The sequence below is a fragment of the Doryrhamphus excisus genome, chromosome 6 (assembly GCF_030265055.1).
Source record: "Doryrhamphus excisus isolate RoL2022-K1 chromosome 6, RoL_Dexc_1.0, whole genome shotgun sequence".
Taxonomy (NCBI): Eukaryota; Metazoa; Chordata; class Actinopteri; order Syngnathiformes; family Syngnathidae; genus Doryrhamphus; species Doryrhamphus excisus.
In genome coordinates this window covers 1,145,347-1,157,819 of record NC_080471.1, presented here as the reverse complement: position 1 = coordinate 1,157,819, position 12,473 = coordinate 1,145,347, and the positions used below count along the sequence as shown (strand labels likewise).

Genomic DNA, 12,473 nt, shown 5'->3' with positions numbered 1-12,473 from the left:
CATCCATCCATCCACCCATTCAACCATCCATCCCAACATCCATCCATCCATCCATCCATCAGTCCATCCATCAGTCCATCCATCCATCCATCCATCAGTCTAAACTGACACAGTCGAGTATTGCAGCATTATGTGTTGTTTTTTATTCAGTGACAATACATAAAATGTATTTTCATACAAGTACAGAGCTTATATTACTTATTATACTTTTGAGCAAACGTGTAAGACTATCTTTGGTACCATAACTTTTAAATAAACCTGCTTAGACCTGAGCTTGACCACAAGGAGTGAACCTATGACCTGTTACCTCTACCTCAAATAAACATCTGCTGTTCTCCCATGCACCAACAAACATACAGTACAACTTAAAATATGCATCTAAAACATTTGCTCTTTTCTGCGGAACAATAAATAGGGTATTCGTCAGCTGAATGAAGCCCAGCGGATTCTTTAACAAAGGCTAACGCTAAACTACGCTTTAGCAGACAGAACTGGTCAATGAGCAGGACGACACGTGCAACACATTCATTTAGAATACAGAAGCTATTAGCGATACCAACGCCCAGGAAGCGCCCAGGAAGCGCCCAGGAAGCGCCCAGGAAGCGCCCAGGAAGCGCCCAGGAAGCGCCAGGCGTGTAGCGTTCACTTGTACTGACTTGCATTTGTAACCTCAAGTGCATGCGCTCAATGTCATAAAACCGCAAGTCATGTGACCTTGTGACCGGAACTGCACGTCAGGCTGCTGTGGAAGTGATGGAGACTGACTGACACAAAACACTCAACATCACAGCGAGTGAAACATTTGAACAAAGGGGTGTTAGTAGTGGAGTTAAAACAATACCTGCCCCCATCGACCTTGTATTTGACCTCTCATAGTGGCTGCTAGCGTTAAGACGGATGGGCAGCTATCTGAAGCGGAGCGCACGTGAACCTAAAGACCCTTCCCAGGGACACATCTTTGTCGGAGCGTCTGCTCTTCCCCCTCTGGCGCCGGCGAATCATGAGACGCCTCCGTTTCGGCATCAGGATCATCGGGCTCGCTGGCATTTACTTCCACAAAGGACGCTTTTGACGACCGCGCCCCCACCGTGTCATTCGCCGGGTAATCGGCCGCATCAGTCGCGGGTCCAATGACTCTCGGAGTGTCGAGCTCCTTTTGGGAGCTCTCCTTCTCCATGCGCTTCCTGACCTCCTCTTTCCTCCGCTGCATGCGCGTGTTGTCTCCCATCATGACTTTGACCCGGACCTGGTCTGGGGGCCACAGCCCACCCCATATGAACTGCAGGTAGCTGAAAAGCACAATGACGCCGAGGAAGGCGAAGTTGGTGGCGATGCCAATCACGGCCGAGGTCAGGGGGAAGTTGTAGAGGATGTAGCGCACGCCGGTGAAATAAGCGTGGATGCGGAGCTGGGAGGAGTAGATCTGAACCCGTTTGGACTGGATCTCCACCACCGCGCCGACGGTGGGCTGATAGCTGTTGGTCTTGTACGCGGAGAAGAGCTCCACCTCGATGAGCTGCTTCTGCTCAGCCATCCCGGTCAGGAGGAGAGGAGAGAAGAGGAAAGTGCTCATGGTCTGCAGAAGACTGGAGCGGTAGTGCAGCATGGTAGAGCGTCCGACCGACGACACGGTCCCGCCGCCCCTGGTGTAACAGGACATCTTGACCATGAACATGCCCAGTTGCTCATTCACAGGAGACTCGGGCAGCTCCAGTTCCAGAGATATGCGATAGGGCTGCCCGTAAGCCAACACCTGGTCCCTGTCGTTCTTCATGAAGGAGATGTTGGCCGTCGGGAAGGAGCACAGCGCCAATTCCGAAGCGTCGCAGTCAGACGCGTAGTAGAAGTGCACAGGGGCGGAGAAGCTCACGGTGGGCATGTAGGAATAATAGAAGCTCCCGTAAAGAAAGATCGACACCCACAGCAGCAGACCCAGGACGCAGAAAAGAACGGCGGCCTGGAATAAGGTCCTCCGGGCCTTCAGCAGAGTCACGGATGCTACGTCCTGCACCCAATGCAGAACCAGCCCCATCGTGGACGACTCCGACCCCGGTGAGCTCCCTCTGCCGCCGACCCGGGCGGCGTCGCGTCGTTGTGGCGCTGCTGGCCGCTGCGGCTCGGGTGGGGTCTCTTTATGTTCGTACATCAGGGGGGAGGCATTGCTAACGTTCACCTCCCCATGTCAACACGCTTCTGCTAACGCCGCTTCTTGGAAACGTTAGGACATTTACGTCACATTTGCTTCCAGTCTGCTCCACGCTAGCGGTAATCCCACAACAACGGATTCTAACGGGAATCTACAAATGACATTTTCACAGCTTAGCAGCGTAAGCTTGTTAGCAACTGGCCAGCTAGCAGCTTCAATGCTGGAACACAAACAGTGACCGCCCCCGAGACCCGGAAGTGTTTGGATTTTTTTAAAATATATATATATTATTACAAGCTTCAATTGTACAAACCAATAACAATATAAGCAGAATTACAGGAACATAAAAGTACAATTTTACAGAACAATATCAACATAAATAAAAAAAAAAGAACCGGAAGTGGTTGGATCACCGCTTCCTGTCTTTGTGCTACCACGGCTGCTACTTCCAAAGGAGAAGGCCCTCAGATCGTCGTCAACCCTGCGATGAAAAGGAGAGCTCGCGGGACGGGAGGAGCGGTTGGTCGGAGGACAATTCTACAGCTTTCTCCTTCGGGGCCCCGCGGTGGGAATGCCGGGGAGAGGGAAGAAGGACCCTCGGGATCGGATGGTATTTTCCACGTCATGTCGGCAGCGAGCTGGTTAGCTAGCTAGCGACGAGCTAACGAAGTACTCCGTCCCGGAGTCTGAATAATTGCTGTTGGTTGTATGTGGTGGAATAAGATGTACTCGTAGATATGTTTATTGGTTATTTTGCTATGTTTAGTCTGAGTTAACGCACCGTCCTAACACACCCGACAGCATCCGTCGTTAATTCGGTGGGAAACGTCAACGGCCGAAGTGAGCATCGAGCTAACATGTACTGTTTGTAAGTTAGTATTTGCATAATGTACTACCCTACTGTTTGTAAGTTAGTATTTGCATCGTGTACCACCCTACTGTTTGTAAGTTAGTATTTGCATCGTGTACTACCCTATTGTTTGTAAGTTAGTATTTGCATCGTGTACTACCCTACAGGAGCCATTGTTTGCAGACGACAGTCTTACCGTTTACTTGTAGCCTGTTTGTATTTAAATGGACGTTTGACTACCGTTTAAAAGCTTTAAAAGACGAGTTGATTTGCTGCATGTGGCTTTGATAATTGATCATTTGATAATTGCTCTTTTCCTTTTTGCAGACGAGCAGGAAGGAGAGGGGCAAAGATTCGTGAGAGACAAACGCGCCAACATGAAGCCTCCCACAGTGAAAGCCACCGGTATGTTGTTCGATGCCAGACTGGAGATAACTTCCCATCTAATGAGGCCAACATGGCCGCCGGCAAGCAAACTGCACAGTGCCAGATTGACGGCCTTGCTGTGTCTCTACCTGCAGAGGGACTGTCTTTGCTTGGAGCCTATGAAGATAGCGATGAAGAGGATGCTGCCGAGTCCCGACCAACTGCTATGACCTCTCAGCATAATCGCTCTGCGGATATTGACAGTACATTAGCTAATTTCATGGCTGTAAGTATCATTTGTGAAACCGCCGAGGTCCAGGATGACATTAGATTTAGCCAGAATAAAACAGCCATATTGGAAATAGTGGACATTGCATACATTTAAATGAAGGGCTAGGCAATATATTGATATTATTAATATATTGATGTTTCTTTTAAGCGTGATATCCAAAACAAACAGCGTTCATCTCTATATACAGTACAGTGGTGTCAAAGTGTTTGCCCTCCTTTCTAATTTTATGTTTTTGGGCCTATATTTTATATTTTTGTCACACTTAAATGTTTCAGACACAAATGTAAATGTTAGTCAATGACAACACAGCGGAACATGAAATGCTTGTTCAACAAAGCGTGGTGGTGGTTTGGGCACCTGGTTAGGATGCCTCCCGGACGCCTCACTGGAGAGGTGTTCAGGGCCCGTCCAACCAGTAGTCTTCCCAAAGACACAAAACAGCCCCAGACCATCATACTACCACCACCATGTTGTCCTGTTTGTATGATGATGTTTTTCCCAAAATGTGGTTTTACTTGTATGCCAGATGTAACGGCATTGCCCACAAACCTTTGTCGTCAGACTGCAGTATTTTCCCAAAGGTCTTGGGATCATCAAGATGGTTTAAATGTCATTAAATATCATATAAGTAGAAGTGACAAAACAAAGCAGAAACTTCCAAATACAATGCCATTCATTATGTGTGTGAATAAATACTGTAATAATGTCTCTGCAGGAAATTGATGCAATCACCACTCAACCAAGTTCAGATGATGCAACGGGTCAGCCTAAAGACCCGGCTAGCATCCCACCCAAACCAGAGGCTCAGCAGCCGGGTGCCAGTGCACAGTTTGAGTTCAACACTCAGTACTCCTTAGCTGGAGGTAATTACACGTGTGACCTCCATGATGGAAATCTGTATACATAGTAGCCTAATGACGGCCCTATCGGCCATCGGGTATATCACCTATCCACTTTTTTCTTCCAGTGAACGTGGAAATGGGGGACTGGCAAGAAGTATGGGACGAGAACTCTGGCTGCTATTATTACTGGAACACTGTGACCAATGAGGTCTCCTGGGAACTGCCCAACTTTTTAGCTAATCAAGTGCAAAGCCTGGCTCAGTATGCAGACAGGTGAGGGTGACACCACCAGTTTCACATTTTCCACCGTTTGTTGGATTGTCTTTCACCCTAAACACAAAGGTCTGTAGGCGGGACTCTAACACGCCTTCTCTTCCTTTTCAAGTTCCAGTGTCAATGGCAACGGCACATCCCATGCATCTTACTACGCTGGTGCAAATACAAGTGCTGCAGCTCCAACATCGACTAAAGACACTAAAGTCAAGGCAGGTTTAAACCCCCCCCTCGCCCCCCAAGTCCTTGGGACACTCTTTTTGTTGCTGTAACAGCATTTCACGCTGTCCTAACAGGAAGTCATGGAGAGTGTCGTTGGCCTCGCCAGCAAAGAGGAGGAGCGCTGTGGAGTGGCTGCATCTCTGCTCGGTCCCTTGATCCCCGAAGAGGTGAAAGATGCAGAGGAGAAATGGAGAAAAAGAATCCTTAAAGGTTTGGACGAGAACGAGACCATTTTGGATTCTGACGGAGAGGGTGTTCGCCCCGCCGGATCCCCCGTGACTCCTTTGCGTGACTCGGACGCTGTCCAAACTGTGGAGAAAGATTGTGCCGCCAAGAAGACCTCCGAGGAGAACTCTGACACGGAAGTGGCACCAGAGGAAGACACGATGGAGCTGGAACTGGCTTTGGAGAGAAAAAAGGTTGGTGTTGTGTTTGTCACAGTATCACAAGGACCTGCCTTTACCTTTGAACCCGACCGCCCATCCTCAGGCTGAGCTCCAGGCACTGGAGGATGGTGATGGAAGCGCAGGGGGCTCCAGTCCCTCTTCTGAGACAAGCCAAGATGCTTCTGGTTCTCGTGCCGCACTTAAGAAGAAACGGTGGAAAGCAGTTTTTCCCAGCGCTTCAAGTCCTGATTCCAACAGTCGGAGCTCAGACCTTCCGGACAGCACACACGCCGGTAAGGTTTCAACCAGGGGGAAACCAGTGCGAGGAACCCCACCACTAAATGCCGTTTCCAACAGCAAATGTCAACGTGCTGGAGAGCATGGCGGCAGAGGAGGACAGGGAGACGGAGGACTCTGAGCAGAAACCAGATTTAAACGCTCCACCCAAAGAGGAAGTAGAGACACCCGAGCTCAAGGTAAGGATGCGCCAATACAGGGGTGTCCAAACTTTATCTCAAAGGAAGGATGCAACTGTGAAGTTGTGTAGAGCATATGCTAAGAAGTTACACATATTTCATAAAACATACGTGGAAAAGCATAATAGTATAAACGTCACTCTGCTCTTTTTGAAAAATTCTTCCTTCATCTTCATGAATTTTCTTGTAATATTGTAACATTTTCTTCAACCTAGTTTTCCAAAAGTGTATTTTGTCGTTTCTCATATTACAAAATATAATAATTATTATTATTGCTATATATTCAATTCTCATTTTCTTATTAGAATACAGCTCTTCCCTCTTCTTTGACCTCATTGTAGGAAAATGTTGCAGTTTTTTTCCACAGTTTAAAAAAATGTTCTAATCATGTGATGAAAAGATTGATTTAATATTTCAACCCTATGCTACTAAAATGGCAAATTTTTCTCTTCATATTTTGACTTTGTCGTAAAATTATAGCTGGGTTTTTGCGTTTCTGCCCCCCCCAACTATTTCCACGTCACTGTTGTTTAAAAAGCTGCGGGCCATTCGCCACAAATGGCCCCAAGGCCACACTTTGGACCCCCCTGCTCTCCTACAGTACCAAATGAGACGAGCCCTGCATTTTGAATGCTGAATAAATGTAGTTTCAGATTGGAGAACTGGCTAACACCTTAACCAGCAAAATGGACTTCCTGGGCATCAACAAAAAGGCGGTCTCGAACTTTCAGCTGCTTCTGCTGCAAACCGAGGTGAGGAAAAGCTGGATTCTGTCGCCAGGACCAATTTCCCTGCATGTCTAAATCCCATTTGGCTGCGCTTTTAATATTTAAAGCTCTCATTATAATCAGTCAAGCTGAGTTCATTACCCCCCCCCTTTTTTTTTCCCCACTCCTCAAGACACGGATCGCGGACTGGAGGGAGGGCGCACTGAACGGGCTCTATCTTCGCCGCAGGCTGCAGGAAGCCGCCGAACACATAAAATATTATGAACTTAACGCCGCCCCTAAAGGCTGGTCCTGCCACTGGGACAGGTACGCACTGCTTGCCTTTCACATCTCTACACCCCCTCGCCCCCACGCGCTCCTCCATCCAGAGGTTGCAGACTTTGTATATGACTTGTGGAGAAGCTTAACCAGTACGTGTGGATGACCCAGACCCAATGCCTAGCATTGTGCCTTTCACACACTGGTAAGGGGGCATCCACTCAGGGCCGGCCTGCTGCTCAACCCGTGTATTCCCGCCACAGAGGAATCCGAGGGCCTCGGTAGACTGAACTCAGTCAGTGGAGGATTTGGGAGGGGAGGTAGTAGGGTTGGTTGCCTGGGCGAGCTTTGCACTTTACAGGACCACAGCCCCCAGAATGCAATGCAGACAGAGTGACGCCCTGGAAGCCACCAGTGTCACGCATCAAATAAAAGGTGAAGATGGAGCAATGACGGGAATCCAGCAGGTCAGACCAACTCTTATTTCATGTCTTCCTGTTTATTAGTGAAGCATATCCTGTGTGATCTCCTGTCATGTAATGTTCTATGGCTGATGATGATGGTGCCTACTTCCTGGCATCGGCCCCGTGTCTAGGAGGGAGTGGTTGTTTCAATCAAACATTTTATGACAGCCGTGATGTGACCTGCTCAATACTTCATTCAGGATCCTCCGATGATTTGTTTTGCTTTAAGTGTTTTAAGAGCAAGGTGGGTCCCCAATCCACATTCCTAGTCATCTTCAATTGGACTCCCCTTTTGGATGGTGAAAGCCACCGTCCGTGCCAAACTCCAGCCACCGTGCGATTCCTCCCTTGCCAGGCCATCGTTCCAGTCATCCAGTTGCAAGGCCACCCGTTAAGACTGGTGCCTTCTATCTCTGTTGTCCCACCCTATAGAGAGCACAGGCGGTATTTTTATGTCAACGACCTGACCCATGCTTCCCAGTGGGAGTTCCCGACGGAAGAGGCAAAGGGGGACGGCCCGAAAGGAAGCCACACGAGCCAGGACGATGACAAGGCACCCAATGGGGGGTCCGCAGGTTAGTGGCCCGCGACGTGTCTGCCTTAAGGGTTTCATTCCAGGGTGTCCAAAGTGTCCACACAGAATTGGGGAACTTTTTTTGAGGTATTATATCAGTTTTTTAATTTTTATGCCTAGTGTCCAGAATACTACATATGACTTGTATTTCAATATGTTTGGCTAAAAATAGACCAAAGTCTACCACAAAATGGCAATCATTTCTTAAAGGGACCAAAATGTTCATTTTCCACTCTTTGTGTTGACTTGTGGACTCCTACAGAGCAGCTACACACAATAACCAGCACAAAGCTTTCTAGTTCTTCCACAATCTGCACCTATTCCAGATGTATTTCCTTAGATTTGGGCGTCTGTTTGCATGAATTATATGGGAAAACTTTGGACACTACCCCCTGCGACCCTCGTGAGGAAAAGCGGTAATGAATGAATGAACTTTGGACACTCTGGGTTGAATTCCTGTCATCCACAAACGTAGTTCAGTTTTTCGTATATATTTCTTCTCTGCATCATTTAGTTCTTCTAAAGTCCAGGATGCTTCTTTAAAAATGCAGGCCCGTCTGTTCGTGCGCCCGCTGCCCCACCCGCTGCCCCTCCGTCCCATGCATCTTCATTGTGGTCGCCATCTCAGCCCCCGCTTCCCGACAGCCCGCCCCCACCGCCCGAAGACCCGCCACTTCCTCCTCTCCCTCCTGGTTCGCCACCTCCACCGCCGCCCCCCCCCCCTTGACAGTGATAGTGAGATCATGGAGGTGGAAATGGAGATGGACGACGATGACGACGAGCCCCCAGCCCCTGGAACTGAGGACAATGGCACCGGGTGGCCTCCTTCAGCCATTGCAGGGCTTAAGGTAAGGACGTATTTGCTGTGGATGTCCTTTTTAGTCTTTCCAGAAGATTGACCCCCCCCCCCCTTTCAGCAGGTCATGGAATCATCAAGTCTACTGGGAAAGGCTCAGAAACGCAAAGCTGGCCAGCAGAATAAAGCCATCATTGGAAGCAGTCCCATCCTGTACACGCAGCCTGTTGCCACCGCAGGTACACGCTCACCTCCGTCATCGTCACAATATAACACCCCCCCCGACCCCACCCCACCCCCCAATACCGCATTGTTGTGTCTTTGCTGCCTCCACAGCTGCGGTCATGGCTGCACCCGTCTACTGGGGCGTGCCGGCTGTCACTGCACCCATGATCCCGTGCGAGCCGCCCCTCCCGCCTGTTCCCACTCTGCCCCCACAACCGCCTCTGCCACCTCCCCAGCCAACCTTTGAAGCCCCGGTTTCTAAAGCGGCGCCTGTAGAAAAGGTCAAGAAACCCAAAAAGGATAAGGTGTGTAAAAAGATGACTTTTATTCTTATTAAAGTTAGACTCCGCCATCATTTTCTTCCAACATAGTAGACATGTCCCTCAACGCATCATGGCTTCTTGGTACAGGTTGTTTTTGACAGGTTATGTTTATCATAACCAGGAAAATATTCATTTCATCAAATTCATCTGGAACCAATTAACCTCGATAAACAAGACATTACTGTACAAGGAGTTATTAAAATTGTGTATTCTAAATGTAAAGGTGACTATAGGGGTGTTATCTCATGTCTAGAGGACTCTTGAATAATTTTTAGGAAAAAAAACAGTCCATCATAAACATGCTTTTTTACGTCATAACTACAAAAATATTGTGTGTATAAAAAATGAATCCTACTTTGCAGAAATTCACTTATCACTGTGTGGTGTGGAAACAACAACTGATGAGGGAAGGAGGGATGACGCTATGTGCCTCCATCCACTCATGACACACCTGGCCTGTTCTCTTGTGTCTTTAGAAGACAAAGACCAAAATGCCGTCCCTGGTGAAGAAGTGGCAGAGCATCCAGAAAGAACTGGAGGAGGAGGAGAAGAGCAGCTCCAGTGATGAGGACCGAGAGCAGCTCAACAAGAGGAGTATAGAAGACTGGAAGCAGCAGCAGCTCTTGACGTATGTCTCTCAAAATAATATATTATATTATTATTATATTTCAGCACATTGGGCCTATTTTTGCCTAAATGAAGCACGTTCAAGCAAATGGTATAATATCATAATATCAGATGACGCCGTGTCTGTAATTGCTCAGTGAGACGAGCACCAGAACAACAGGCTTTTATTTCAGCCTTAAATCATCTCTCAGCAGGCACATTAATAACCATACAGGACTACACTTGTGGAACTTCCTGTCCATCAGCCATTCAGCGCCTCTACAGGGGAACACATTTACAGTGACACAGCCACACGAGCACAAGCTCTTTCTCTTCCGTCTACTATATAGGGTAATATGAATGTAAAGGCGACTATAGGGGTGCTATTTTATTCTCATAATGTTCAATGTCTTGAGAAGATGAACAGGTTTTCTTTGCCCAAACTATGAAACTATTTAGTATATTTGTAAAGGAGTAATCCTACCTGGTAGTTCACTTATCACGGTGGGGTCTGCAAGCAATGGAAACAAGGAATGACTGTAGTTAAAAGTGCCACAACGTTCTAATTAATCATTCACTCTTTTAATACTCCAGAGGAAAAGCGTCAAAGAACGCCAACTTCGAGGCGCTTCCCGATGACTGGCGAGAGCGACTGAAGAAAAGGAAGCTGAACAGCACGTGACATCCGACGGGAACGTTTTATATGCGTGTTTCCAATAACGTGTCATGTAACTGGTCTGCTTGTTCATTTGTGGACTTGGCGGTCCATGCGTGGCACACAAAGGCTCTCCATGTCCTTGGCTCTTTTTTGTAGACCACGACGTAAATGTGCCAAACATTTTCAGTTTCTCAAGTCCTTGTATAGAAGCAGTCGGGATGGCCACAATAGTTTGTGTGGACGATTCCTCTCTTTTAGCGTTTATACAGGCGTGTACATAACATGTATATTGCCATAAGCCATGTTTTGGAAAGAGATGGAACACTGTGTACATTTTGTAAAGCTATTAAACTCTTTTTCTACGTCTGCTTTTGTTTGTGCAGCCAAACATTTGATCCTTTAAGCGGTAGAAGATAAATGGATGGACGGACGGAGGTTTGATGGTTTTCAACTTGGGTTTTTGCTCTTTTTTTCACATTTTGGGGAATTTTCCAAATATTCCCAATTTCTTTCATAAGTTTTTCTTGGATTTTGACTTTATTGCTGTAATACAGGGGTCGGGAACCTTTTTGGCTAAGAGAGCCATGAAGGCCAGATATTTTAAAATGTGTATCTGTGAAAGCCATATACATTTTTTTAAACATTGAATGCAATAAAATGTGTGCATTTTTATGTAAGACCAACAGTTTTAGATATAATGGGCTCTAATTACGTAGACCAGGCACACTACCCCACGCCAATGGGGTGTGGCCAGCACACTTTCGTGAGCAGCGCAGTGTCTAATAATAAATCAAATACTTGTTGCCATTAATGCAACTTCTGCTGCTGCATGGTTTTGCACCGTACTCAGTATATTTCATTCTTTTGGCCATCTTTGCCAGAAGGCTTGGTTCTGCAGCTTTAGCTAGGTGACTATTTGACTAAAGGAGGAAAGTTTATATTTACATGTTGACATCTCAATGACCGAGGTAGACTACCGCATTACCCAGTAATAATCGAGTTTTGGTGTTTGACCTGGAAAATATCATCAAGAAAGATGGATATGGTTGGCCGTATTGCAGTAGAAAATAGATGGACGGATTAAAATGCATAAGAAAGTTGTTGATTTTGAATATTATTTTTAACAGTCATTTCTGTGATGGTTTACTTTAAAATGTTAGCAAAAATGCATTTTTATTGTGGTAAGAAATGCTTGAGAGCCAGATACAGTCATCAAAAGAGCCCTACCTGGCTCCCGAGCCATAGGTTCCCTACCTCTGCTGTAATATAACATTTTCCACAACGTTATTTTGTTCAGTTTCTCATAAAACTACTTAATGTTTTTCTCAAATACTTCATATTCATACTTTTGGTTCAGATTTTTCCATTTTTGCTTGTTCAATGGCTGTTTTAGAAGGTGCCTCGGACCAATACAAATTGAGGCTGGTATCAGCAATGCAGATCCGATACTGATAACTTGTACAAATTCACCAAATGTAAAATAGGAGTGTTTCATATCGCAGGAAGCATACAATACATTTCATTTAATAAATTCATTAAAAAATAAAGGACACTAATATTGTATTCATGAAAAACAGCTCCTCTTATGCTAGGCTATACTGGAATGTACCTTTCAGGTTTGTGTGTGACCTAGCCGCTAGCATGGTTGACGCTAGCATGCTAGCCGCTAGCATGGTAGCCGCTAGCATGGTTGCCGCTTCCATGGTAGCCGCTAGCATGGTTGCCGCTTCCATGGTAGCCGCTAGCATGGCAGCCGCTAGCATGGTTGACACTAGCATGGTAGCCGCTAGCATGGTTGACGCTAGCATGGTAGCCGCTAGCATGGTTGACACTAGCATGGTAGCCGCTAGCATGGTAGCCGCTAGCATGGTTGCCGCTTCCATGGTAGCCGCTAGCATGGTTGCCGCTTCCATGGTAGCCGCTAGCATGGCAGCCGCTAGCATGGTTGACACTAGCATGGTAGCCGCTAGCATGGTTGACACTAGCAT

The 12,473-nt window shown here is 46.9% G+C and overlaps 2 protein-coding genes across 2 annotated transcripts; one reads left to right on the top strand and one right to left on the bottom strand.

Annotated features, from left to right (window-relative positions):
• Window positions 1-120: 120 nt before the first annotated feature.
• LOC131131477 (seipin-like) lies at window positions 121-3,001 on the bottom strand. The gene has a single exon (XM_058076216.1). The coding sequence runs from the start codon at window positions 2,144-2,146 to the stop codon at window positions 932-934; it is 1,215 nt and encodes a 404-aa protein (XP_057932199.1). The 5' UTR covers window positions 2,147-3,001; the 3' UTR covers window positions 121-931.
• Window positions 2,557-10,932, top strand: fnbp4 (formin binding protein 4). The gene is given in 18 exon segments (XM_058076215.1): window positions 2,557-2,756; window positions 3,324-3,401; window positions 3,518-3,648; window positions 4,370-4,517; window positions 4,622-4,769; window positions 4,882-4,985; window positions 5,070-5,410; window positions 5,481-5,670; window positions 5,735-5,853; window positions 6,501-6,605; window positions 6,754-6,887; window positions 7,736-7,878; window positions 8,429-8,601; window positions 8,603-8,725; window positions 8,798-8,912; window positions 9,010-9,203; window positions 9,698-9,849; window positions 10,422-10,932. Coding segments are annotated over 18 exon segments (2,610 nt in total). The 5' UTR covers window positions 2,557-2,632; the 3' UTR covers window positions 10,510-10,932.
• The last annotated feature ends 1,541 nt before the right edge of the window (window positions 10,933-12,473 follow it).